The sequence below is a fragment of the Prinia subflava genome, chromosome 8 (genome assembly GCF_021018805.1).
Source record: "Prinia subflava isolate CZ2003 ecotype Zambia chromosome 8, Cam_Psub_1.2, whole genome shotgun sequence".
NCBI lineage: Eukaryota > Metazoa > Chordata > Aves > Passeriformes > Cisticolidae > Prinia > Prinia subflava.
In genome coordinates, this window is record NC_086254.1 from 17,726,666 (window position 1) to 17,753,032 (window position 26,367).

At 58.8% G+C, this 26,367-nt stretch overlaps 2 protein-coding genes across 32 annotated transcripts in view; one reads left to right on the forward strand and one right to left on the reverse strand.

The window, feature by feature from the left end:
- Positions 1-14,473, reverse strand: part of MAPT (microtubule associated protein tau) — a 40,995-nt gene extending 26,522 nt beyond the window's left edge. For 16 of the 30 annotated variants that reach the window (XR_010081143.1, XR_010081141.1, XR_010081140.1 and 13 more), the window contains exon 1: positions 14,315-14,470. The gene's annotated coding sequence lies outside the window, so the exon portion shown is untranslated. Of the gene's footprint in view, positions 1-14,314 lie in introns of all 30 variants that reach the window. The other 14 variants (XM_063403702.1, XM_063403700.1, XM_063403704.1 and 11 more) reach the window with 3 other exon arrangements.
- Positions 14,474-20,173: 5,700 nt separating this feature from the next.
- On the forward strand, positions 20,174-25,958 carry SLC25A39 (solute carrier family 25 member 39). 2 transcript variants are annotated; one of them, XM_063403719.1, is made up of 12 exons: positions 20,174-20,312; positions 22,368-22,476; positions 22,551-22,610; positions 23,162-23,206; positions 23,549-23,658; positions 23,783-23,850; positions 23,966-24,090; positions 24,249-24,422; positions 24,521-24,630; positions 24,754-24,835; positions 24,928-25,008; positions 25,087-25,958. In XM_063403719.1, the coding sequence occupies exons 2-12, from the start codon at positions 22,380-22,382 to the stop codon at positions 25,203-25,205; spliced, it is 1,071 nt and encodes a 356-aa protein (XP_063259789.1). In that variant the 5' UTR covers positions 20,174-20,312; positions 22,368-22,379; the 3' UTR covers positions 25,206-25,958. The 2 variants fall into 2 exon arrangements, with proteins under 2 accessions (XP_063259789.1, XP_063259788.1); XM_063403718.1 differs by lacking the exon at positions 23,162-23,206 and having other exon boundaries at positions 20,181-20,312.
- The last annotated feature ends 409 nt before the right edge of the window (positions 25,959-26,367 follow it).

Consider the following 26,367-nt stretch of genomic DNA (forward strand, 5'->3'; position numbering starts at 1 on the left):
CAAGAGAGGAAGAGCTGCTGCTTTCCAGTGACAGGGAGAGAAGCAGGGCTGAAGGGCACAGAGGTCCATCAGTGAAACACCCAGTGGGACCCTGGGAGCACCTCAGACCTCAGGGACCGCCCCAGTGCCTGCCCATGCTGCCACAGGGGGCTGGGGGCGATGCCTGCACTGCTCTGGAGAGCAGCAGCATCTCCCACAATGTCCTGCTGCTCCTGCAGGGCCCTGAGCAGCCCTGAGCAGCATCCCTGGGGCCACCTCCCCTGGCCAAGGCACGGGCAGGGAGGGAAAGTCTCAGCTTTGCTTGGGTTTTCACTCAGGTGATGAATTCATACGACCAAAGAGAACTTAAATCTTATTAAAACGACATATTCTAGATTCCCATCTCAAAGATGGACTGAGAATTCTGAAAGAAGTCCATAATGATAATCCTCTTTGTTTTTCCTTTTGAGTGGGGGAAGGGGAAATCCTTCTTAGGGAAAAACAACATCAAGGGAAACAAAAATACTCTAAAATATTCTTAAAAGTGTAAACCCAGCCCCGCCTTGAAGCAGCGGTTCAGTGATGCATAATTAGAGCAAAGAAAGCTGCACAGAGATAAACGGGAACAGCACCCTCTGCACGGCAGATAAACACAGACCCTGCACAGAGCGTTATCCAGCCCCAGCAGAGCTGCTCTCCTTAGGCACGGACCTGTCTGAAAAGCACCAGCCTAGCCCAGAATTAACAAATTCTCCTCCAAACCTCTCATCTGCCCGACCTGAGCCCCCCTGGCGGGAGGAGAGGCCGTGGAGGAGTCACCCGGAGCTGGGCACGGCAAGGGAAAGGTTCTGGAGCAGGAGGAGCCCAGCAGCAGCACTGGTGCTCCAGCCCCGGAGCCCCAGCAGCACCAGTCTGCCCAGCAGCAGAGTTTAACTGGTGAGAGCCCGGCCAGATCCTGCCCCCCATCACCCCCTTGGTGCCCCTGCTGTGACAGGGACACCTCCCACTGGAACAGGGGCTCAGAGCCCCGTCCACCCCGGCCCTGAAGGCTTCCAGGGACCACAGAATCCTGGAATGGGCTGGGTTGGGAGGGACCTCAAAGCCCCCGCAGTGCCACCCCTGCCTGGCAGGGACACCTCCCGCTGTCCCAGGGGGACAGCTCCCAGCCCTGTCCAGCCTGGCCTGGGACACTGCCAGGGATCCAGGGACAGCCAGGGGACACAGCCAGGGGACACAGCGAGGGACACAGCCAGGGGACACAGCTGAGGGGACACAGCTGAGGGGACACAGCTGAGGGGACACAGCCAGGGGACACTGCCCAGGGGACACTGCCCAAGGGACACTGCCCAGGGGACACAGCCAGGGGACACAGCAAGGGACACAGCGAGGGGACACAGCGAGGGACACAGCCAGGGGACACTGCCCAAGGGACAAAGCACAGGGGACACTGCCCAGGGGACACTGCCCAAGGGACACTGCCCAAGGGACACAGCCCAGGAGTGTCCCCAAGCAGAGCAGGGCTGGTCCCAGCCAGGTCCTGCAGTGCTCGATCACGAGGCTGGCACCAAAGGCTCAATTTCCACACCCCAATCCCAAAATAAACCCAGCAGCGCTGCCCGCGGGTAAGGAAAGAGAAAAAGGAACATTTCAGCAGCAGGGCAGGGCAGGGCAGCACCTCGGGATGGATGGGGACACCCTGGCACACAGCCCTGGGCCCAAGGGAGCAGCCCCACCCTTCATGTCAGCCACAAAGCACCCACAAAATACCCACAAAATACCCACAAAATACCCAGAGTACCCACAAAGTACCCACAAAATACCCACAAAACACCCACAAAATGCCCCAGCTGTCACCCCCTAGCTCCCCAAGCAGAGCCTCTTGGCTGTTGTCTTGTGCCCAGCATCTTCCATCACCGTTATTTAATCAGAAAGGACACAAAGCACTCGCTCTTGTTGTTAAAAATGAGAACTCAACAAACACCAGCTAAGTGTTACCTCTGAAAGGTGATCAAACACAAACAGGGCTTTAAAAAAGCATCACTCTGTCTGAATTACTTAATTAAAACAGAGTGACAGCACCGTGAACAACATCAGCCTGAAAGGCTGTTCATAATTCATAAGCAACTTCCTTTTCATCTCCTTTGTGTACTTCTCCAAGTACTGTTTTTCCCAGAAGCTGACAGAGGAAGGAATGTGGACGATGATCTCATTAATTGCAGGCACTAATATGCAGCGAGCTGAGAAATTACACGGACTTTCAGGACATCTAGTCAAGAGGACAGAAAACTTATTTTAGGTCCAAAAACACATAAATGCCTTTTGGAGCAATAGGACAGAGTTGTAAAAGAACTTGTCTCAAAAATTCATGCTTTCTTTTTTCTTTTTATGATTTTTCCATATTTATTACAGTTTAAGTAACTCCTTGGAGGTCTGAAACTTTTGCCCCTTTCCCCAGGGGCTGGACACTTTCCAAAGAGACATGAGCCCGGTTTGGATTCACAGCAGAACAGCTCCTGGGGCACAGGAGTCTCATCACAGCAGCAGGAATATCCTAAATATATTTTCTGTCCCTGTCGCTCCATTCCCCTTCCAAAGCCCCTCTCAGACCAGCACAGCCCCTTCAAATCAAAGCTGCTGCCAGGGGTCACCACGGGGGTCTCCAGAGAAAAGCCAAGGAACACTCGCAGGCTGATAAGTTCCTCAGGGTTGCTGAGAATTAAACTAACAGAATTTGCCATCCCAAATCAGCTTAGGCCCGGCTCAGCAGCTGCCTCAGAGCAGGGGAGCAATTAGAGACCAGATTATCCAACACAAACCCCGGCCCAGGGCCTGAGCTGTGGCACAGGGGGAATGGGTTTGTCAAATAAAACAACTGAGACCTGCTGCACCCTCACCTCACCCCAAACCTGAGCGCCTCCGTTTCCACCTGCAGCACCTCCTGTCACTGAATGGATTTTCCCTCCTCCATCTTTCACCCCTTCTTGCCTTCCTGCTCACTTCAGGTTTACCTGAGCAAGCCAAACCCCCCTTCCCACCCCAGCTCGCCCTGCCAGCTCTCAGAGGGCAGAGAGGTGCTGGCTCTCCACATCACCCAGCTCATTCCAGAATATGATGCAAAAATTAGGCTGTCCCTAAGTCCACCAACTTTAGCTAGATTAGAGCTCTGCTCAGAAGGGCTCACATGGCAGCAGACAAGGAAGCAGCAGCAGTTTTAAAGGCTGCCCTGTGTGCTCAGCAGGCTCTTTGGGAGAGAGGGGGGAGAAGCCTCTTTGGTAGGGATTTACCTGCGGATTTCTTCCCAAGCCCCTGCCCCAGCATCCTGCAGTCCTGCGTTCCCTGAGCCCCGAGATGCTCGGTGGGGGGATAAACTCTTCCTCCCCAAAATCCTGCTTGCTTGGGAAGCCTTTAAGCAGTTGAACACGTAGAGCGGATCAAAGGGAAGGCAGATCTTATTTACCAGCTAATTCTCTTTGACTCTTCCCATCCCAGGCCCAGCCCAGCCTGCTCAGAGCATCTCCCCTGCTGCTGGTTTTAAGGCAGGCAGCTCTCAGGCTTGTAGCAGGCATTGTTTACTCAACAGAACAGTTCTGGAAAGATCAAGAGAATGAGGCCCTCAAACGCTGGGCAGGGCAAGGCTGCAATTGGCCAAGCCAGGCTCAGGTCACAGGGCTTGGTCCTCCTTTGCTGGGACCACCAGCAGTGCCCTGACACCCCCCAGGAGCTGCTCCCAGGCACCAAAGCAAGAGAAGCTGAGCAGAAATCGCAGTGACAGCAGCACTGTGGGTCCCCTCACCCCGATTCAGGAGCAGTAACAAGGCAGAGGGGGAAAGCCTGGCAGGCCAGGGCCAGCACCAGGCACCACCTGAGCCCCTCCGAGCTCTGCCTCGGGCTTGGAAACGACACTGCCGAGACACGAGGTGTGTGTTTATGGCTTACTTTGATCTCAGCTGCTCCTCTTGCTTTGATTTCACAGCGCTGACAACATTTGCTGCACCCTGACAGAAGTTCTGTGAATATTCAATGCTGCCACAGTAATGAAGATATTAAATATGAAAGATTCTTCATGCCACAGCTCCAGCCCAGGGAGCGATCCCAGACACAGCAGATGCGACAGAACCAGGAGAGCCTTGTGGCCACTAACGTTGCAGGAGATTTTCTCAGGGCAGGGAGAACGTTCTTCACGGACTGGGCCATCATTTCTAAAGTTATTTTGAGCGGTTTCAGCACGTGGGTAGAAAATAAAATGATGACAACGGCACCATCTGCTGCAGCTACTGTCACGCCACCGAGGCTGTCACAGAAATCCTGTCCAGGGGAAGGCCAGGGCAGGGGGGGCTCTCCAGGGACCCCTGCCCTGCTCCTGCAGGGCCCAGGTGTGCCCAGGGGTGCCCAGGTGTGCCCAGGTGTGCCCAGGAGTGCCCAGGGGTGCCCAGGGGTGCCCAGGGGTGCACATGCAGAAGCGGTTGCAGTGTGCAGCAGCAATGGAACAGGAACAGGCAGTGCCAGCCTGCAGCAGCCCAGCTCACCCTGCAGCAGCAGCAGATTCAGCACACACTTTATACCCTGTGCTCGTGTCACCAACCAGCCCTGGCAGCCACCCGACACCCAGACTGGCACCAGACAGCCCCCGGTGCCCGCGCCGGCTCCCTGAAGGTGACTGAACACAGCACCAGCCTCAGCAGGGGCCTCCAGAACACAGAGGAGGAGCCAGGAATCCTCCACACGCTGCTCCCTCAGCCTAGAAAGCAGCAAACACGTCAGGTCTCAGCAGAGCCTTCAGCAGGACCTGTCCTCACCCTCCGTGCAGCCAGACCGGGCTCTGCGATGCCCCTTTTAGCTCCTGTCTGGCTCTGCTGAATTATTTTTGTTTTTCATGACTCAGAGGCTCTTCAGATGAGGTCAAAAGTCACAGTGTGTTTCCTGAACATCATCTTTCATTCTTTAATGCCACAAGACAACAAACAATAGGACATTCATCAAGTGTTTCTGCTTTGCTTTTATGTTGTTGTGTAACAGCAGAAAAACACTGTTCCCTAAAATGTTCACAACTGTATTTACTAAAACTAAAAGCCCCATTTTTTTATTAAATCTGTATCAGGTCAGTAAGAAGATAAATGCAGGGGGAAAAAAAGCCTAATCTGGAAGAGCTCAAGAGAGAAAACAAACAAACAAACAAACATCAGCAGGAGAGCTGAGCGCAGGGATGAGAGGATCCTTCATTTCCTGGCAGGCAGGGGCAGGACCGGGACACGCCAGCCCAGGGGAAGAGGAGGGCACCCCAAAGGCTCAGAGCCCCCCGAGCCCCCGGGGGCTCCAGCCCTGCTCCCAGAGCTGGAGCCACTGCCCAGGGGCTGGCAGGGCACCAGTGCCTGTTCCTGCTCCTGTTTCACACAGCGGGAGCAGCGAAGGACTCGGGAGGGGAGATGGTTCTGTCTCCCCATTCCCTGCACACATCACAGAACCTCACACATCACATCACAGCTCTCCCCTCTAACACAAAAACCCAACAGCAGCTGCATTTGCACCTTTACTCCTCCTAACAAGGGAGCTCAGTCTGTGCCGAGGCACAAGACAAACGAGGATTCTACAGGAAGGATGAACAGCAAATAAAAACCTTTACACCAAAACATCCCTACTGAGCTCTTGGATGTCTCTCCCCAGCTGGTCTTTGCCCACTTTGGGCCACTCGGGATGACAATCAAGCAGCAATCTGTCTTGTCTTGATTTTAGTTTTATGGGGCCAATGAGCAGATTTGCAGCACAAGCAGATGCAGGCAGTGTGACTAAGTGACAACCCACACGGGAACACGGACCATAAATTCAGCCCAAGAGTAGTAAAACCATTATTTCCCCTCCTAACCTAAAGGCTAAAGGAAGAGAAAGTTAAAAAAAAATCCATAATCCACATGCATTTCATCTTGCCCAGGAATTAGCCCAGCTGGTGCCAATCTTCCTTCTCACAGGGATGAGGGAAATTGTCCGAATTTAAGCCTGCCCCAAGTCTCAGAATTCCGGCTCAGTACATTTGTTAAAAATAAACGAGGTGCAATCAGTCTCCTCGGGATTTTCTCCTCTTTCAGCTCTAAATGCAGCTCTGCTGTCACACGTAGGTACCAAAGGAGCCTCTCCTGCCCCCAGACAGTCCCAGTGCAGCTCTGGGTTACCAGGGCTCCCTCCCAGTCACTAAAACAAAGGCTGGGGGACACAGGCGTGTCAGCTCTGCTGGTTTTTATCCTGAATGGAGCCGGGCTGCTCGCAGAGGCTCAGCCACACCTAACCCTGCTCTGCCACCCTCACCAGGGCACGCAGAGCCCCAGCGCTCCCCGGGCAGCACAGGAACCCCCCGAGCCCCAAAGCTTCTCCTGCCCCTGGAGCTGCCCCCTCTCATCCACGGCTCTTCCTGACTGCGGCACTCGGTGCCCAGAAATCCCAGCTCGGCTCAGAAATTCACTTTATCCCCGCACAGCTCCCTCCCGTTCCAGTGCTGCCCACCTGCACACAAACACCAAACCCCTGAGCAGGACCCTGCCCTGGAGGAACTCGAGCATCCTGGATGCTGACAGAGCAAACGAGCCCAGGGAGCCCAAAACTCCTCTGTGAACGTGAGCAACAGGAGCTAATGCAACCTGCTCCGGAGCTGAGCACGGGTGTGACAATAAACCCTATTATTAGACACAAAAGCAGTGACATATTTGAGAGATTAAGCATTAATAAGTGCCTTCACATTAAAGAGTGCTCATTCTTCACCTCCTGCCTGGAGGAACCTGGGGGAAGGGAGGAGCTGGCAAAGTAATCCAGCTACCACTGAAATAGAGGGAAAAGCAGAACTCATGCCAAGCAAGCTCCAAAACCATGGAATGCATGGATGCAGCTCAGCAAGGCTGCAGATGAGAGATCCCCATCTGGAATTCCACAGCCTGCAGGAGCTGGGTCCCCACCTGGCTCTCAGCAGGGCAAGGGCCAGGCCAGCCCCAGCTGCCCCAGAACACGGAGCTGGAGCTGCCAGGCAGGGTTTAATAGGGAAGGATGAGAGGGCAGGAACAGGAGAGATGGATGAGGAGGGAGAGCAGGCAGGACAGCACCCCAGGTGTGCGCAGGGCACTCGGATCTGGCAGGTGCCCAAGACGCTGCTCGGGATGAGAACAAAACCAGGAGCACCACGGACTCCTCCCGCTCACAGCTGCTGCCCCTGGATCACCCACCCAGCACCACAACCCTGCAAGGCTCCACAAACCCCAGAGTCACCCCCTTTGTCACAGCCTAAGCCCAACGCCCTCATTTTGGCTCCAATACCCTCATTTTGGTCCCATCCTCTCTAAATCAATTCTCCCAGGCAGTGACTCCAAGCCATGCCCCAGCTCCAGCAGACTTTACCTGCTTTCCTTTTTGCCTCCAACAGCAACATTTATTACTTCTGCCTATTCACGCCTGCCAGGCTCTCCATTATTACACCGGGAAATGCTGAGGGAAAACCGTGTAGTTTCCTGTCCAATTTGGAGAGTCCATTGTTAAAAGCTCCTTGTACAAATCCCTCCAGGCAGCTCCAGGCAGCGCCCTTTGTCATGCTGATGAGGCAGGAGGTAAAACCACATATAAGCAGTAACTTCAGAGGGCAGAATTTGCTCAGGGTAAAATCTGCCCTTGAATTCAGAGTCAGTGGGAGCTGAAAATCAACCACAAAAGGCAATTCTGACTTTGGATTAAATCCCAGCTTTGGGCTCAGTAACACCACAAACTCAGCTACCAGCAGAGAGCATAAGGAGCTCCAGTTCTGCAATGTTACCCGGTCTCCTCACAGGTCTCAGAGCACACAGGTAACTCAACCCCAGCAATTCTCACCCCACCACGTGCAGGATCTGCAGCCCGGGGTAAGGAAACACTCGGCTCCTGCAGGGAGAGTCAGCACTTTGTACCAGGTGGGTCAGCACCAGGGCAGCAACACGAGCCACATTTCCAAATCTTACATCTCCTTTATTTCTGACCATACCAAAGTCAAGTACAGCTTCAGATATAAATGTCATTTTTATACAAAGACTCCTCACATAACCCAGACACAAACACAGACCAGCCTCCAGGAAGGAATCCCTCCAGATTATCCCTTCTCTTGGGACAGTCTCCTCTGGCACCCCTTCTGTCCTGGCCGTGGTCTCCAACTAACACAAGGAGCCCTGCAGAGCAGGAGCAGCCCCCTCTCCTCTGCAGAGCAGGAGCAGCCCCCTCTCCCTCTGCAGAGCAGGAGCAGCCCCCTCTCCCCCTCTCCCTCTGCAGAGCAGGAGCAGCCCCCTCTCCTCTGCCCGAGACTCATCCTGTACCTGGGCATCCACAGCAACCCGCCAGGACCAGCCTTGTCTGCCCCTCACTCGGCCTCTCCCCTTGGTGTGACAGCCCTGGTCCGCCTGTGGTTTAACTGAGAAGGTGCACAGCTGCCCAGATGTGCTCCCTGCCAGCCCTGGTCCGCCTGTGGTTTAACTGAGAGCGTGCACAGCTGGCCAGATGTGCTCCCTGCCAGCCCTGGTCCGCCTGTGGTTTAACTGAGAAGGTGCACAGCTGGCCAGATGTGCTCCCTGCCCCGGGAAGCTCAGGGGAAGCCACATTTCACAGGAGGAGGAGCAGAGCTGCCTCTGAGCACCACACTGAGACCAAGCCAAGGCAGCCAGGATATAAGTAGCCTTTAATCATAGAAAAGATAAAATGTTTCCTAGGACAGGGAACAATTTTACCACTCTGAACATCTCCCCTGCTTGTGCAATTCCAACTTCAGAAGTGCAGCCCTGCAAACACCTCTCTGCAGTGCACAGAAAACTTGGTTTATCTCAAAAGTGAATCTCCTGCCCTCCACAAACAGGCTGAGCTGGATGTCCTCAGGAGTCACAGGAGAGGCTTCTTTAGATTCTTTGAGTCATTTACAAGCACCTCCTGGAATTTCATTCTGCAGCAACTGACCTGAGGCACTGATGAAATCCATCTGAAATTACAGCTGGCACTTCCAGGCAGACAGCCCGGGGCAGGGGCTGAGGGGAGCCACAAAGGGCAGCCCTGATCAGGGCCACAAAGCCCTTCCAAGTCCCACACGTGCTACTCAAACCCCTCCACACAAGTGGTTTCATCACCTCTCTTCAAGTGCTGAAGAGTTAACACAGCCCTCCCTGCCCTCAGGACTGCTCCTCATCCCCAACACCCCACAGCAGCCTCTGTCCCTCCCTGTCCCTCGGAGCCACCTCTGTCCCTCTGTCCCTCCCTGTCCCTCGGAGCCACCACCGGGCTGAGCCCAGCTCAGCTCAGAGTCACCCTGAGCTGAAAGGGACCACAAGGATCAACGACCCAGCGCTGCCCAGGACAGCCCCACCCTGCCCAAACACCCCTCAGCTCCTGGGGACAAACCCTCTGCCCCCCAGGGCAGGGTGGGACAATCCCACTGCTGGGGACAGCACTGGGGGGTGGCACAGAGGCAAGGACACACAGGCAGTGCCACCAGATCTGCTGAGGAGGAGAGGTCAGGGCAGGTAGAGCGGAGAGGCTGCAAAGATGGAAATAATTAGCCCAACTGCAGCAATAATCCTTTTAGCTTAGCAGAAGGTATCCCCTGGTGCTCCCTTTCCTTGGGTATTTAAAGAAGAGACACTGAAAACAGGAGCCACGCTATGTGTAATGACCACCTTTACTAATTGGTCTGCTAGGAAAGAAAAGGGGAAAACCAGTGGATTGATTTCTGAGGAGAGAAAAGCTCATTAGACTTGCAAAGAAAACCCACTCAAGTCTAAAGACACAGATACTTCTCCTCCAGACTCCAGTGTAAACCACACATGCTTTCCACAGGCACTTAAAAAAAACCAGCCTACAACCAGCAGATTTCAGTGTAAAACAAAGCTCCAGCTCACAGATGGAGGAGGGAGATCCATCCTGCTGCAAGAGAGACTCAGATTCACTCAGTCCCTCACAGCAGAGCTGTGCCCACCTTAAAATTCCCACCAGGGGCTGCCTAAAGGGCCACAGTTCTGCTGTATCCAGCCCATCCTAGGGTGACCTGCAAAGACAGCTTGGGACTGAGGGCTGTTGATGCCAAAAGCCAGGTGGGAACAGCACTGCAGAGCTGCCCATCCCCGTGAAGGGGCAGGGATCCCCCGTGGGGGCTGCACCTCTGGCAGGCTGAGCCAGCCCCGTGCCCGGTGAGGTTCCACAAATCCACCCCCTCTACCCCAGACCCCTCACCCTGATCCTCTTCCCAGGACTGCTGCCAGGTGAGCGGGAACATCTCTGGGCTGCTGTGTGAGTTCAGCAGCCCAAGCAACTTCTGCAGTTGCCTCCTTTTGCATCCCCACAGGCAGCAGAGCCCCAGGCATCCAGCATTACCCAGCCAGTGATGAGCACCCCAACCCCAAGGAAGCGCCCTTGGGGTGAGCCCCAGGCACCACCCAGGCAGCCCTGGAGTGTGAGCACAGCGAGGCAGGCAGAGCCCTGAGGTAGAAAGAGATTGCACTGCATTGGCAGAAAAACCTAGAAAGCCAGGCCAGCTCTGCTGCCACTGCAGCAGCAGGGAGAGGCCCTCTGAGAGCTGCTGCTGCTCTGAGCTGAGGCTGGGAACCGCCAGGAGCTGCGCTGGGGCTGCCCCTGCACCCAGCTCAGGACAGGGACACAGGGAAACCTCGGGGTTTAACAGCTTTGGCTGCTCTAATGCTGCCAGAGAGGCCCATTCTGATTTCAGAAAGGGCTCTCAGTGCTTTTCCACAGACTCATGGGTTTGCAGACCTCAGAATGAGCTAGAGAGCACCAGCCATGAGCATTTTGCTCAGCGTTGGCTGCTTTACCTGTGTGCAGAACCACAACCCACTAAATTCCTTTTGAACCCTGCTGCCACATTCCAGCAGCCCCAGAGGGGCTGTCACAAGTCCAAGGCTCTGCACCACAAACCTGCCCCTCATCCAGCCCCACACCTCAGCACAGCCCAGGAGCCAACCTGCAAGGAGACTGACGAGCTGAGCAAACTGGAAAATACTGGGAGCCAGGTGGAAACCAGTGCCCTGGATCTTCCTTGACTCATTCACCAAGTGTCAGAGCATTCCTACAGCTAAATCAGCAGCGCTGCCCCAAAGGACACTAACACCACAGCCAAGCCTCATCAGCACACTGGGCTGACAAAATAAGATTATTCTGCTCAAGACAAACTCAAATCCACAGCTTTCTTCCAGCTTTTGAATAACCTTGCTTTTGGGAAGAAAAGGACGGGCCACCCTGAGCATTTCCCCACGGCAGTGCCTCACCATCCAATTTTCCACGCTCTGCCAGCCAGGGGGGATTTGTCTGGGAGCTGGGGTGGGCACACCCAGCACCCGCCCGGCCGGAGGGGCTCCCACAGCCAGGGCTGTGTCCGGAGGTGTCAATGGCAGGGCTTTTGTCACTCCCGTGCTGATGAAGGCAGCGTTTCAGGAGCATGGGCACAGCTCAGAAACATTTCCAGCGTGGCTTTTCCCACAGCCCCGCGATGCTGCCGAGCCCAAGCTCCACGTGGGGACACAAAGGTAGGCAGGGAGCAATTGCTCCATCCCTGCTGCTGACACCCCAGGACTGCCCAGCGAGGTGGTACCCAAATCCCACAGCTGGCAGAGCACTGGGGAAAGCCCGTGGTGCTCCACGGATCAGTGAGGAACACGGCTCTCCGAAATGCAGCAGAGGAACACAAAAGGCAGAAGATAAAAACACCCACCTCACCAGCACGCTACGAGCATCCCTGACAGGCTACACCCAGCTCTTCCTCATGGAGGAAGGGCAGCTACAGTGCCACATTCTCCTCATTTTTATCCTATGAGGGCTGGCCAGGGGAGCAGGATTTCTGATGGCTTTTGGAATGAAATGACAAAGCTACATCACCTCCTTTTTCATATATAAAATACGTGAAATAAATACGTTTGCTTGGTCCTCCTGAAGCTGCAGCTCTTTAAGCACCAGAGGAAACGGGACAGTTTGAATGGAATGCCTTGGGAAGGCAGAGGCTGGAAGCAGAGGGCAGCAAGGGGATACAGAGGACTGGGAAGGGTGAGCAAGACCAAACTGGAAGCGTGACCTGTGAACACTGAACACAGTGCTTGACAGAGGGAGACACACAAAACCTGCACTTGCACCTGCAGGGACTGCACCCTCCCCTCCCCACGGAGCTTCCCACAGGGCACACGGAGCTCCCAGCACTTCTATCCTCAGTTAATCCCCGCTGCTGCAGGATAAACATCCCCATCTGATCTGTGACACCATCTGTGGGGTGGGCACCACGTCTCCCCGGGTCTCAGGAAATGAACCCCACATGCACCTTACTCAAAGAATGAGGAGATGCAATACTTTAATCAAGTGTGACCCATCTGCCAGTGGATCCCCATCCCTGGAGTGTTTGAGGCCAGGCTGGAGGAATCTGCTCTAATGGAAGATGTCCCTGCCCATGGCAGGGGGGTGGAACGAGGTGGTCTCTAAGGGTCCTTTCAACCCAAACCATTCCATGATTCTACATTCAAATCCTCTACAAACTACAGGTAAATCAGCCAACACTTTGATTTTCTCCTTAAGCTGCTCATCTTGGGGTGAAAACCAAGCATTTTGTGCATCAAGAGGGAACAAAGCATAAGTGGGTTAGACAGTTTCTTACTCGTAGGGAGAATGAGGTTTTAATTCTTCTCCCCTCAAGAGCAGCCTGCAAACGCCCAAGCGAGACCTGCTTTGATTGACCACCCTGAGAAAATAATGCCAAGAGAACTGAACCCCACAAGGAAAGCCAACAAACACCCCAAACCTGAGGTACTGGCAGCAGAGCCAAACCCCCTTCAGTGGATGGAAGCAGGCAGCCATCGCTCGACAAGACAAATTAACGATTGTCAGTAGCAAATTCTGTTCCACTGATTCAGACACGCATCCAACATCTGCCCACATCCACGCGGGGAAGCTCGGGAATACTCTGCATACAAATGGTGACAGCTTAGCTCATCTCAGCTGCTCCTTCCAGCACGTTTCCAGGCAGGAGCAGCCTCTCGCTGCAAATGGAGCTGCACCTCGCGTGGAGCCACCACAGCAAATGGAAGGAGAAACTCCCTTTAAAGTGATGGCAGCTGCCCTCTGCGAGCTGCAGCAGGACTGCATTTCTAGGTGCTCAAAAACACCAGGAAAAATCGTCTTCCCTCAGCCAATCCTCCCCTGTGCTGGCGTGGCAGGCAGGGATGCAGGCAGAAATCTCCATCCCTCACCTGAAATGAGCTGTTTCTGCTCCTTGCAGGTTGAATCCCTCCAAGGTAGGAGGGCAGGTGTGCGCCCCTGGAAACACCTGGCCAGGAAACTTCCCTTTTCCCGGGTGAGTTAGACTTAAAATAAAGAAATACCCAACAACCACAGGTAAAAAAGGCAACACCCAGAAAGGGGGGCAGCCCCACGCCCAGCCTGGTGGGGGTTTGGGACGAGAAAGAAGAGACAGCACGGGAAGAGGCAGATGGAAGGGACAAGGGGGCAATGCCAGCACGACAAGGGCAATGCCAGCATGGCACTGGGATGCTTGGGAGGTGCACGGCACATCCAGGCACCGCCAGTGACACCAAGCAGCACCACCCCAGCCCCACAGCCACGAGGATGGGCACCAGCATCCCCATCCCGGCTGGAAAACACCCGGGATTCAACAGGATGCCACCCACCTCGTCCACCTTAAACGCCAAACCCTCGCCGTGGGCACCGGGGGGTGCAACAAAGCCGGGCAACGCCGGGGTGCCGTGACCTCAATAACGCTTCCCCCGCGCAAAATTTAGGGCTGGGCGTGGACAGCTCCTTTTTTCCCTATTATTTTTTATTCGAAACGCTTTTTCGTTACGGTTTCCCATCACTGATTAATGACCGTTTTTAATCACCGCTGCCTCCCCCCTCGAGGCGGCTGCAGAACATGGCCCCGCTGCCGCCCCTCCTGCCGCAGCCCGGCCCCACCTGCCGGGAGGAGCGGGGCCGAAACCGGCACAGCGGGGCGAGAGCCCCAGATCCGCCCTTCTCCATCCATCCCTCCATCCCTCCATCCCTCCATCCGTCCATCTGTCCATCCTTCCTTCCATCCATCCTTCCATCCATCCCTCGCCCGCCGCACCTGCCCCGGCGCCCGCGCTGCCGCAGGGGCCGCGCCTGGCGCTGCCGCAGCCCCGGGGCGCCGGCACCGGGACACGCCCCTCCCGTCGCTTTTGGGATGAAATGGCCGGATTTCGCTTCTCCGGGGTTGATTTTTTTAAATTTTATTTTCCTCCCCCGTTCTCCGCGCGGGACGCGGCGAAGCGAGAGCGTGCCCGGGGGTTCGGCGCCCCCCGGCCCACGGCAGCCCCCCTGCCCGTACCTGCCGCTGCGGGGGTGTCCGCGCCGGAGCCGGCTGGTGACAGCGGTGGCGGTGACGGTGACAGCGGCGGCGGCGGCGGCGCGGGCGGGGCGGGGGCGCGCGCGGGCTCCGGAACCTTCGCCGCGCCGGCGGGGCGGGAGCGCGCGCGCGCGTGCGCGGAGCGCCGCCCCCCCCTCCCCCCCCCCCCCGCGCCCCCCGCCGCTCCCGGGGAGCGCCCGCCCCGCCCGCGCGCGCCCCCGCCGCCCGCGCGCGCCCCCGCCGCCGCCGCCGCCCCATTGTCTGCGGGGAGCGGGGGCGCGCGCGCCGCCCCGCCCGGCAGGGGGCGCTGCCCCGGTGCCCCCGCGCCCCCCGCGCCCCCCGCGCCCCCCGCGCCCCCCGCGCCCCCCGCGCCCCCGGGCCGGGCCCCGGGGCGGCCTCGGCGGGGCCGCGGTCCCGCACCGAACCCGCCCCGCACCCGCCACCGCCCCGGGGGAGCGGGGCACCGCCTCGCCCGGCCCTGCCGCCCGTGCCCGGCCCGGTTCTCATCCCGCACCCGCTGCGGGCGCTGCTGGGCACGGCCCTCAGCGCCCATGGAGATGGCGGCGAGCGGCTCCATCCCCTCAGCAGCCTCAGCACAGGTTTCGCTTCATCCCGGGGAGCTCCGGGCTGACAAAGGGAGCGCGGCCGCCTCCTGCACACGGCGGCAGCTCCGCAGCATCACCCGCGGCAGCACAGCGGAGGGGAGAGGCCGCAGAGAGCGCGGAGGGACGCGGTGGCCGCTGTCACCGGCGCCCGGTTCAGCAGACACCTGTCAGAGGGAGCAACAGGTGACAGCAGAACGGCCCCGAGCTGCCGGGGCTCCCGCACCGCCCCGCACCGGCCCGGAGCAAAGGGAGAGGCTGAAAACACAGATCCTGATCCCAACAGATCCCTCTCGACCTTGCCTGCTTCATCTGGAGCAGCAGAGAGCTGCCTTTGCTCAGCCTGGAAATGTTGTGCACACAATTCGATGGAATTACGACCTTGTGTTAACAATGTTACTATCCCTAATAACTGGATTTAATAGAGAAACTGCAGGAGGGCAGGATCCAGTTTTCAGTTTTTCCTGAGAAACATTGAGGTGCAAATCAAGGAGAAACATCCAGTCTAAGAACAGGATTTTTGGGAGAGAAAGAGATGAGGAGCCTGCAACACCAGGTTCTTCTTAAAGCCTTTTGTACCTGTAGTTGTTGGGTATTTCTTTATTTTAAATCCAACTTAGATAGGAAAATGGAATTTTGCTCATCAGGTCTTTCCAGAAGCTCACACGTGCAGCACCAGTCTGCTTTTTAAAGCAGATCAGATTGGAAATGGTCTGTCTTGGTTTGGAATAAAGGCTTATGGAGTGTCAAAGCTATTCTCATAGTACTACAGTACCAATAGCTGCAAACTTACAGATTAAAGTTGTACAAAAAAAAATGATCTATGAATATGCAGTGTTATGAGATAGTGGGGTTTGTTTGCTTGTTTTCAGGTCAATAGCATGGGTGAGCCATCTAAAACCAGAGGAATTGTTCTTTTCTGCCCATTTTTAAACTTCCTAAAAAGTACCCACTATAATTTAGCTGGAGAATTTTCCTAGATTAGACACATCTCCTCTCAAAAATCACAGCTTTGGGAATTATAAAATAAACCCTACAGTGCTACCAGGGGATCTGTCCTGGTGAGATGACAGAAATCAAGGTGAATTGCAGTGCAAGCAGCTCGAGCCCAGTCTGGGGCAGCAGCTCTTCCAGCAGGCAGCGTGGGATGCACAGAACATCAGGCTGGCTGGGAATCAGCATCCTCCAAAGGATTATTTCTTCATCTAAAGACAGCAAAGCTGAAGGAGACTCTGGGCATCATTTCTTGAGTGCTCAGCATGACAACACCTGTCTTTCTAAAGTTACCTCAAAGCCCACTTGTATCTGCCCGAGTTCTCAGCAACAAATCCTGTCTGGATCCCAGAAATCCTGGGCTGGCAGCGAGGCATTGTTAGCCAGAGCCAGCTATGCTCAGGCACAGCCACGTCCAGGCCTTTTAGGAGATCTCTTGGCAGAGGTTAGTCAAGAGTGAAACGCTTCAATTGCTGCAGCAGCACCGAGATGTTCCCAGAACTGCTGGGGCAGCCCAAGCCCCAAAGCGCAGCCCCGTGTGGGAAGAGCTCACAGTGATCAGCAGATCCTGCCCCAGCTGAGAGGAGCTGCAGAGAGGCTCTCTAAGGACAATTTCTTACCTGTGTGTGCAGCAGGCTGGCAGCTGATGTAGAGTTTAATTACTGCACTGAGCTCTTCCGGCTCTTCTTCGTGTTCACAGGGGCTTTTGTTTATTGGAGAAGGGATCTGGGAATTTGTCCTACCATTCTCAGGCCAGGCTCCTTGTTCCTCCCCACTCCTGGCTCACAGTGCTGCTGGCTGCACACTATTTTAACAAAACACTGTAAAGGAAACCTTTAGGGAGGAAACCGTGGGTTCTTTATCTTCCATACCTGTTTCTTCATCCCTAAGACCGGGCTTATTTTCCTCCCAGGTGAGGTTTGTCACCTCTTTCATAACTATCAGGATAGGACACCACTTCCTAAGTCTCACCTGCAGTGGGAAGGGACTTGCAGAGCTGCAGCTACCTTAGAAATTCTGGGTTATATTGGATTATATTCTGGGTTATACAAGCCTGATGTCCCCAGGGCCTCCTCTGGCCACAAGCTGCTTCATTTGAGTCACTTAATTCAGCTTAAGCCTGGTTTTTGCAAAACCATAATGATCCCAACTGAAATAAATACTCAAATTCTGCACTGGCTTAATTCCATTAAAGCACTACCCAGATCCTTTTGCAACCTGTCCGTTAAAGTTCACCTAATTAAAGGAAATGGGTTAATTGCTTTCAAAATGCGATTTTGAAAGCGCCGAGGCAGGATCGATGTTCCCAGAGCCCCTGCAGGTGCCGGCAGCGCCTCGCCGGTGCGGAGCCCCGGGCAGGCACCGAGCGAGGCTCCGGGGCCGTGGCGCTGGCCCGGGACAGCAGCTGCGTTTCGTAAGCCCCGGGAGCCGGGAGCGGCGAGTTACACAAGCGCTCGCAGCCGTGTCACGGCAGGACAGGCAGCGCGGCTCGGCGGGATCGCAGCTCAGCCCGCCCCTTCCCACACACCAGACACGGACCGCAGCGGGGCACGGGGGTCTCCACACGAAGGAACTTCACGGTTCGGTTTTCACAGCACCCCCAGCACCGCGCCAAGGCCAGCGGGACCGCGGGGATGTGACCTGGGGACAGAGCAGCGCAGGCGGCCAGCGGGCCGTGACTCAGCACAGAGCCAGCCAGGTCCTCAGCAGTGCTGAGCTCGGGATAAACAAACTCAGCCTTTCACCCTGACCTCTTTAGCAAACGGAGAGACCCAAAAAATCCAGGCCAAGGCACTTCGAATGTCTTTCACTGGTCCCTCTTGACCCCACACCATCTGAAAAAGCATTATTCCCGTCTCTTGTCAGCTGTGTGGAAGCCACACCGAGCCCAACACCTAAACAATACCCCTAAGGACAGATATATTTTTAATTAATCATTATTCCATTTCTAAATTGCCAGCTGCAAGAGGCTTTCAGATCACTTAAAGCCGGTGTCTGTAAGAGGCAGAGCTGACTCATCAGGGAGGCACAGGATGTGTTCACTTACGGGACCCTGTGGGAATTACCGGGCTCCTGAGTTCACATCCCTTAAAGCCAAGATTCCCTCGGACCTGGAGTCACGGAAGGGCAGTTCCTGGCATTAGCTTCCCCCTTCCCTGACAATTCTCAGAGATGCCAGTAGCCAGGAGGGGCTTTATTCCTGGAGGAGAGCAGCCACCAGAGCTCTGCCAGCTCTGCCAGGGGCAGGGAACATCTCTGGGTGAAAGAGGCTCCGCTCCAAACACCCCAGCACTGCAGACTGAGCCCTGAGCTGCTCTCGTTCAGCGGGCAGAGGCTGCTCTGGCACTGCCCATCACCTGTCCTTGAGCACTCCCCGCAGGACGGCGCTCACCGGGGAGCAGAGAGGGCAGCAGGATTGATCCTGAGCTTCCCAGGGCAAGGGTTCAGCTGGCTCTGAGGCAGGGATTGCATCATGCAGCACCGCGGCAGCTCCTGCAGCGATGTTGTCACACGAACGGAGTCACCAGGAACTCTGGCCCGCGGGAGTTTCCTGAAGGAATCTGGAGCTGTCCCCCCATCCCAGTTCCGCACCCCAGTTCTGCTCCCTGCGGGGCCGGGTCAGAGCCCGCGGGGCCGGGGGGGTTCGAGGGGCTTCGGGAGCCATCTGCTGTCACCAGCCCGGATTACAGCGAGGGCTGAGGGCACCGGGAGCGCTCTGCTCCCTCCCACCCGCACACGGATGAGCCTGAACCACCTTCCCAGAATCACTGGAGTTGGAAAAGACCTCCGAGATCACCTAGTCCAGCCTGTGACCTGCCCCCACCTTGTTAACCAGACCAGAGCAGAGTGCCATGTTGAGTCATTCCTTGGACACCTCCAGGGATGAGGATTACACCACCTCCTGGGCAACCCTTTCCAATGTCTAATCACCCTTTCAGTGGAGAAACTCCTCCTGAGAAAATCCCCAAATTCAACTACAAGCAGAAATAAGAGCCCCTCAGGGAGATCAGCCAGGACTCGGGGTTCTCCATAGGAAACACAGCGTTTCCAATACATGGAAGGACTCAGCTGGAGGGTCTGCACTGCCTAGAGACAGGATTCCAGCCCCCCAGACCCATCAGGTCCTGGCATTAATCCCAGCTCTCACAGGCCCGGGTGGAAGTGAGCGCTCACCCCCTGCTCAGAGGGCCCGGCAGAGCTGCACAGAGCACGGCAGGGGACGGGGAGAGGCTGGGTGCTCGCAGGGCTGGCGCTTTGGGAACTGAGAGGCTTTGTTCCTCTGCAGGCGGCAGAGTGGCACTGGGCCTGGCACGGCACCGTGCCCGTGTCCCAGCCTGCCGCTGACCCTGGCATGACGAGTGTGTGAGCCACCCCAGAATGTGCAGCCCCGGTGGAGGGGAGAGTGAGAGCCCCAGGCTTCAGCACGGTGAGTGTGCAAGGCACAGCCTTCTGCCAGCGTGGAGTGTGAGTGTGCAAGGTGAACCCTTTCACCAGCACGGTGACTGTGCAAGGTGGGCCCCTCCCTCTGTCAGCACGGTGAGCGTGCAGGGCAGGTCTTTCTCCAGCACGGTGAGTGTGCAGGGCAGGTCTTTCTCCAGCACGGTGAGTGTGCGAGGCACGTACAAGGTGCGTACGAGGCAGGTACCAAGTGCATACAGACATGTACAGGGTGTCTGCGTGTCCGTGTGTCTGTGTACAATGTATCTGTACAGGTGTACACCCTGTACACCTATGTTCCAGGGTGTGTCCCAGCTGTTCCTGTATCCCAGCTGTTCCTGTATCCCAGCTGTTCCTGTATTCCAGGTGTTCCTGTATCCCAGCTGTTCCTGTATTCCAGCTGTTCCTGTACTGACTGTTTGTGTACAATGTGTCTGTATTCCAGCTGTTTCTGTATTCCAGCTGTTCCTGTATTCCAGGTATTTCTCTATTCCAGCTGTTCCTTCATTCCAGCTGTTTCTCTATTCCAGCTGTTTCTCTATTCCAGCTGTTCCTTCATTCCAGCTGTTTCTCCATTCCAGCTGTTTTTCTCTATTCCAGCTGTTCCTGTATTTCAGCTGTTTCTATATTCCAGCTGTTTCTCTCTATTCCAGCTGTTTCTCTATTCCAGCTGTTCCTTCATTCCAGCTGTTCCTCCATTCCAGCTGTTTTTCTCTATTCCAGCTGTTCCCGCTGTTCCCGCTCAGGCGCCGCTGCCCCCCCCGGGCCGCCAGGGGGCGCGGGGGCGCGCGGGGCGCGGGGGCGCGCGGGGCGCAGCGCGCGTGCGCGGGGCGGGCGGAAGTGCGGCGGAGCGCGCGGGGCGCCCATGGGGCTCCTTAAAGGCGCCGCCGCCGCGGTGCCGCCGCCCGGTCCCGGAGGGACGCGCCAAGCCTGGCTGGAATGAGCAGGTGGGGCGGAACCCCCGGCACTTCCCCCGACACCCCGTCCCCCACGTCATCCCCCTCGTGGTCCGGCACGCGTGACCTCTGCCTCAGTTTCCCCCGGTGACGGGGGTCGTGCGGCCGCGGCGACCCCCGGGCGCTCCTCCCGGGGAGGGGGCGGACCCCGGGACTGCCGGGGCTGCAGATCCTGAGAGAGAGAGCCGTAGGGCCAGGGGAAGGGGCTGCGGACCCCGGTGGAGGGAGCACAGCCCCGGGCTGGGGGCTCCCAGCCTGGTACGGGTGGGGGAACCCCTCGGGGGGCTGCAGGCTCCAGGCTGGGCTCAGGCCCGGGGTGGGGGCTGCCCGCCGGGGGTCACCGCGCTGTCCCCTGCTCTGGGAGAAGGGTCCGTGCCCAGCGGGACGAGACCCCGGTGCTGTCCGGGCACCCCTGGGGCGGACGATGGGGACCCGCCCTCACCTCCCCGCGGCTGGAGCAGCCCCGGCCAGGGCAGAGCCGGGGTCTGGATTTCCCTGCGGCTCGGGCTGGGCTCACTGGGCCCTTCCAGCCCGGCGAGAGCCCCTTGACCTTCCCCGCAGCCCCCGGCCCTGTTTGCATCGATCCCCCCAGCCCGGGTTTGTTTTCCGCCCGTTTCATCCCGGCGGTCACCGAGCCGCGCTAACACCCCGGGCAAAGCGGGGCTCTGGGCTTAGGGACCCCCTTATCCTGCATGGAAAAGGGAGCAGCTCCCGGCTGAGAACCGAGCTTGGACACACACAGGGGCCCTGGGGGTGCCCCGCTCTCCTGGTACCAACACAGGGGCTGTGTCGGGGCACGTCGCACACGAGGAGTGTGAGTTTATCAGAGCCGCGGGGCTGCGAGCGAGAGATTTCCCTGCCTTGCGTCAGGCGGGGCAGCGGGGCTGGCCCGGAGCCGCGCCCTGCCCGGCGCTGCCCTGCGGGGCCGTGGGGGCCGTGGGGCTGTGCCACGCTGCCCTCCTGCCATGGGCACACCCTGCCCGAGGAGCCCCCGGTCCTGGGGACACCGGGGACACCGGGGCTCTGCGCTCAGGACAGCCCGGCCGCCGGGGGCTGGCACATGTGCGGGGCTGGCACGGGTCCCGCTCGCCCCGCGGGGCTGGCACGGGTCCCGCTCGCCCCGCGGGGCTGGCACGGGTCCCGCTCGCCCCGCGGGGCTGGCACGCGTGGCTGCGGGACAGACCTGTCCCGGCTTGCAGCCTTGGTCGCCCAACAATCCCAGAGCCTGTGCAGGAGAGATTTATGACTTCTCTGACCTTGCAAATTGCTGAGTCAGATGGCAAAGGTTTTTTGCTGCATTCCCAGGCTTTACAGAACCCTGTGGGTTCCCAAAGCCTGGAAGCCCTCCTGCCATGGCCCTGTCCCAGCACGATAATCATCCCCGGGCTGCGGCGAGAGGGAGCAGCTGGTGCTGAATGTGCTGAGGGTCGCTCCCCCACATCCTTGTCCCAGGGAAGGGTGTGACATCCCCTGCTTCCCGAGGGCAGCACAGCAGCCCTGGAGGCTGCAGCCTTGCCAAGCCCCAGCACGATCCGGCAGAAGGTTTGAGATGCCTGAACCCTTTTTGGGGTGCTTGTTGCAAACTCATGAGGGGATCTCCCCCTCCCTGGTGTCCTGCCATGACTGCACGGGGCTCTGCTGCCATCCCAGCCGGGGTGGGGGGCGCTGTCAGGGCATGGCTGGTCCTTGGACTTTGTTCCTTCCTTTCCTTAATTTTCCGAGTGCAGGGAGGGGACAGTCCTCCTTCCCCAAGGACATGGAAGGCTGGACTGTCTCCACCTCTCCAGCCAGGCCGGGCCCGCTGCCAGCGTGGGGCCAGGGGTGTTATCAGGGCTGGGCTGGCCTGGGAGCCAGTCCCTGTCACCCCCCGGGGCACCCTGATTATGGGGGGCCGTGTCCTGCCCTGTGCCGCAGCGATAGCGCGGCGGGCAGGGACAGACACCTGTGCCCAAAATGCTGCACTGGGGAGGCCGGGGGGGCTCCCTGGGGACCCCAGCCCTGGACAGGGCCCCCCCCGCCTCCAGCACCCCCTGCCGTGCCCTGCAGGGGGACAGTGCCATGGCTGAGAAGATGTCACCGAGCCCCGGCGGGGGCATCACACCGCTGCAGCAGATGCTGGCCTCAGGGACAGGCGCCATCCTCACCTCCCTCTTCGGTGAGTGTGGCGGGGTGGGCGCCGGGGTGGGGCTGCCACGGGGGCTGGCGTGGCTAAGGGCTGCTGTCTTTCAGTGACGCCACTGGACGTGGTGAAGATCCGGCTGCAGGCCCAGAGGACCCCCTTCTCCAAAGGTAACCCCTCTGGGGGCAGGGCGGGGGGCTGCCCCCCGGGTGAGCGGCCCGCGGGGTCTCAGTGGCACAGCTGGTGGCAGGGATGGCTCTGCTCTGGAGCGTGGGGCCATGGCGAGGTGGCAGGTTCATCCTCACGGCCCGGGGGCCCTGCTGGGGGAGCTGGGCTCGTGCCTGGCTCTGTCCTCCCCCTCCGCAGCCCGGGCTGAGGGGGTCAGCGCTGAGCCTGGCAGCCCCCAGCCCTCCAGAGGCTCAGCCTGCTGCAGCTGCTGCCTGTTCCCCTGTTCCCCCTGTTCCCCTTTGTTCCTGTCTCCATGCTGCTCCCCATGGGCTCTGCCCCTCCCGTGGGGTCATGGGCTGGGGCTGGCCCCAAGGGACTGGCTTGGTGACAACAGGAACTGCTTGGGAAGTGGCTGTGGGGACATGCAGCCCCTCACCCACAGAGCCCTCCCACGGCCTGGCTGGGAGCTGTACACACACGTGTGCCCCGGCACCGCAGGGGGTGGTGGCACGTCCCCTGTTGGTCACTCAGTGTGTCCCCATTGTTGTTTCAGTGTTGGCAGCGCAGTCAGTGCCCTGGGGCGCTCAGCCGGCCACATGTGAGTACGCCAGGGGCTCTTGCTGCCAGTGGCTCCTGCTGCCAGTGGCTTTGCTCTCCCAAGCCTTCATCCTGGTTTGCTTCTCCACTGGTGGTAGCTTGGGCTCCTCTGGCTGTGTGCTCATCCCTGCCACAGAGCTGGGTGTCCCCGTCCCCTGGTTCTGGCCATGATCAGAGCCTTGCTGGAGGCTCGTTCCTCTCCTGGCCTTGATTTCAGACTGGTCCACACTGAGGGTTTGGCTCCTTCCTGGAAGATGTGATGGCTTTGGGCTCAGACGTGCTGGGCGTGGGGCAGAGGGGCAGGGTCTCCTGTGTCATGGCAGTGCCCTTGTTTCCTGCTCAGGGAAGTGTTTCCTCTACTGCAACGGGCTCATGGACCACCTGTACGTGTGCCAGAACGGCAACGGCTGCACCGCCTGGTACAAGGCCCCCGGCCACTTCACTGGCACACTGGTAGGGGCTCCAGGCATGGGCAGGGGCCTCCCCACCCCAGAGGGGTGTCGGGGTGTTTTCTGGGGGGTTGTTTGTCCTTCTCCCACCTGTAATTCCCGTCCCTGGTGCTCCGCTCTCTCCCCAGGATGCCTTTGTGAAGATCACACGCTATGAAGGCATCAGATCTCTGTGGAGTGGCTTGCCCCCCACCCTGTAAGTTTGAGGATTCTGGCTGCTACCGCCTGCCCAGGCACACAGACCGCTCCCAAGCCCCCTGGCAGCCCCCAGGGAGGACACGTGCCCCTCACTCCCCTTCTCCTCCTCGCAGGGTCATGGCTGTGCCAGCCACCGTCATTTACTTCACCACCTATGACCAGCTCCGGGACTACCTGCACGCCCGCACGGGGAGCTGGAGCCACTACATCCCCTTGCTGGCCGGGGCCCTCGCCAGGCGTGAGTGCCCCTCCTCTGTGGGCTCCCTGTGTCCTGGCAGCAGAGCGTGGCAGGCCCCGGTGCCCACATTCATGCCTGGCTCTCCTGGCACGATGCTGCCGGCTCTGGGACGGCCGCTGGAGCCGGCAGAGCTCATTCCCCGTGTCCTTGTGTTGCAGTGGGTGCAGTGACAGTCATCAGCCCCCTGGAGCTGATCCGCACCAAGATGCAGTCCCAGCAGCTCAGCTACCGCCAGCTGCGCGTGTGCATCCAGGCGGCCGTGGCGCAGGGCGGGTGGCTGTCCCTGTGGAGGGGCTGGGGACCCACCGTGCTGCGGGACGTCCCCTTCTCGGGTACGGGCACTGCGGGGGCCGGGGCAGCCCTGCCCTGCCGTGGGGTTGGGGTGCCCGGGGCGCCCAGGGTCTCCTCACTGGTGTCCCCTCTCCCCCAGCTCTGTACTGGTTTAACTACGAGCTGGTGAGGACGTGGCTCTGCAGGCAGGCCTGGCTGGACGGGGCCACGTTCATGGTCAGCTTCACCTCCGGGGCCATCTCTGGCACGGTGAGTTTGAGGTGCTGGGGCTCCCTTGTGGGGCTGGGCCCTGTGGGAGGGAGGGGTGGGACTGGGAGGTGACAGCAGAGCTGGCCCCACGTCCTGGCTCACCATCCCATGACAACCCCACAGGTGGCCGCGGTGCTGACGCTGCCCTTCGACGTGGTCAAAACCCAGCGGCAGATCGAGCTGGGAGACAGCGAGGTGCACCCAGGTGAGGGCCAGGCTCCAGGCAGGTGCCTGGGGGGCAGCCAGGACTCCCCGTGGGTGCTCCCCCAGCCCTCACCCCCTCCCCTCTCCCCACAGTCACAGCCTCCAAGCCTTCCTCCACCTGGCTGCTGATGCAGCGGATCCGTGCCGAGTCGGGCACCCGGGGGCTGTTTGCAGGTGAGGATGTGCCCCGGCCCCTGCTGGGGTTCTGGGTGCCCTGGTGTCACCCCAGGGCTCACGGCGCTGTCCTTGCAGGGTTCCTGCCCCGCGTCATCAAGGTGGCCCCTGCCTGCGCCATCATGATCAGCACCTATGAATTTGGCAAGAGCTTCTTCCAGAAGCTGAACCAGGAGCAGCAGCTGCGGGGGCTGTGAGCGGCCTGGGGCAGGGCTGGATGCGGCCGTGCCCAGGGGACAGCGCCAGCCCCGCTCCAGCCGGGGTCCCAGGGGACAGCGCCAGCCCCGGCCAGCCGGGGTCCCAGGGGACAGTGCCAGCCCCTCGGCCAGGCAGAGCCCAAGTGCCTTCGTTCCTGCTCTGCCTCCCGCTGCCCGCACACGGAGCCAGGGCCAGCCTGGCCTCACTCCCTGTCCCAGCCACTCTGGAGGACAACCGTGCCTGCTGCTGTGACACTGGGGGGACATGGAGCCCCCACACCCATCCCTTGGGGCTGGACAGATGCTGCTGCTGGACTCATGGACACTCTGGCAAGGATGGGGTGTCCCAGGAGACTTGGCCTGGCAGGAGATGGAGCTGGGGCTCTGGCAAGGACCAAACCCCAGACCTGGGGGGCTTCTCTGCCTGTCTGGGCCCCCCAGCCCTGCTCTGCCTGGGGATCTGCCCCTCCTGACCATCACTCACACACGGCCTCACCTTGCTGGCTCTGCATGGCGTGGGGACACGTCAGGACCCTCTCCCTGCCTCCGGACCTCTCCTCCCATTGGGGATGTCCCCATCCCGTCAGACCCTGTGTGGGGACAGTCCTCACTGCTGCTCGGGGGGCCAGGGTGGCACCCCTGCCCCGTCCTTTCACTGCAAGGGCCTGCCCCAGCTCTGTGGGCACTGCCCCCCTACCCCGGGACTCATGGAGGGAATTCTCCTAATTTCTTAAATAAAATAATTGTCTCTTAGGGGAGGGATTTCTCTCTGTGTGCTGGGGAGCTGTAGAGGCATCTGTGGGGTGACAGCCACGGCCCTGTTGTGTGGGCACAGGACTGTCACCCACAGGAGCCCTGCTGGGCTGGGGGTTAGGGGACCCCAGGACCACCGTCCTGCCCCCAGCAGCACCCACTGCTGCTGGGCTGGGGGCTGTCCCACCCCTGCTGTGGCCCAAAGGTGCTCTCCCTGTCCATAGGGGCTGCAGGAGCTCACTGGACCCCCCGGCACCCTTGTGGCAGGGGGGCACAAGGGCTCTGTTCCCATCTGGGGACATGGGGGACGGGCCAGCTCTGCTTGCTGCGTTTATTGATTCCTTTTGCTCCAACAAGGCAGATGGGGCTGAAATAAAAACCAAAATCACCCAAAACAACCCAAAACCCA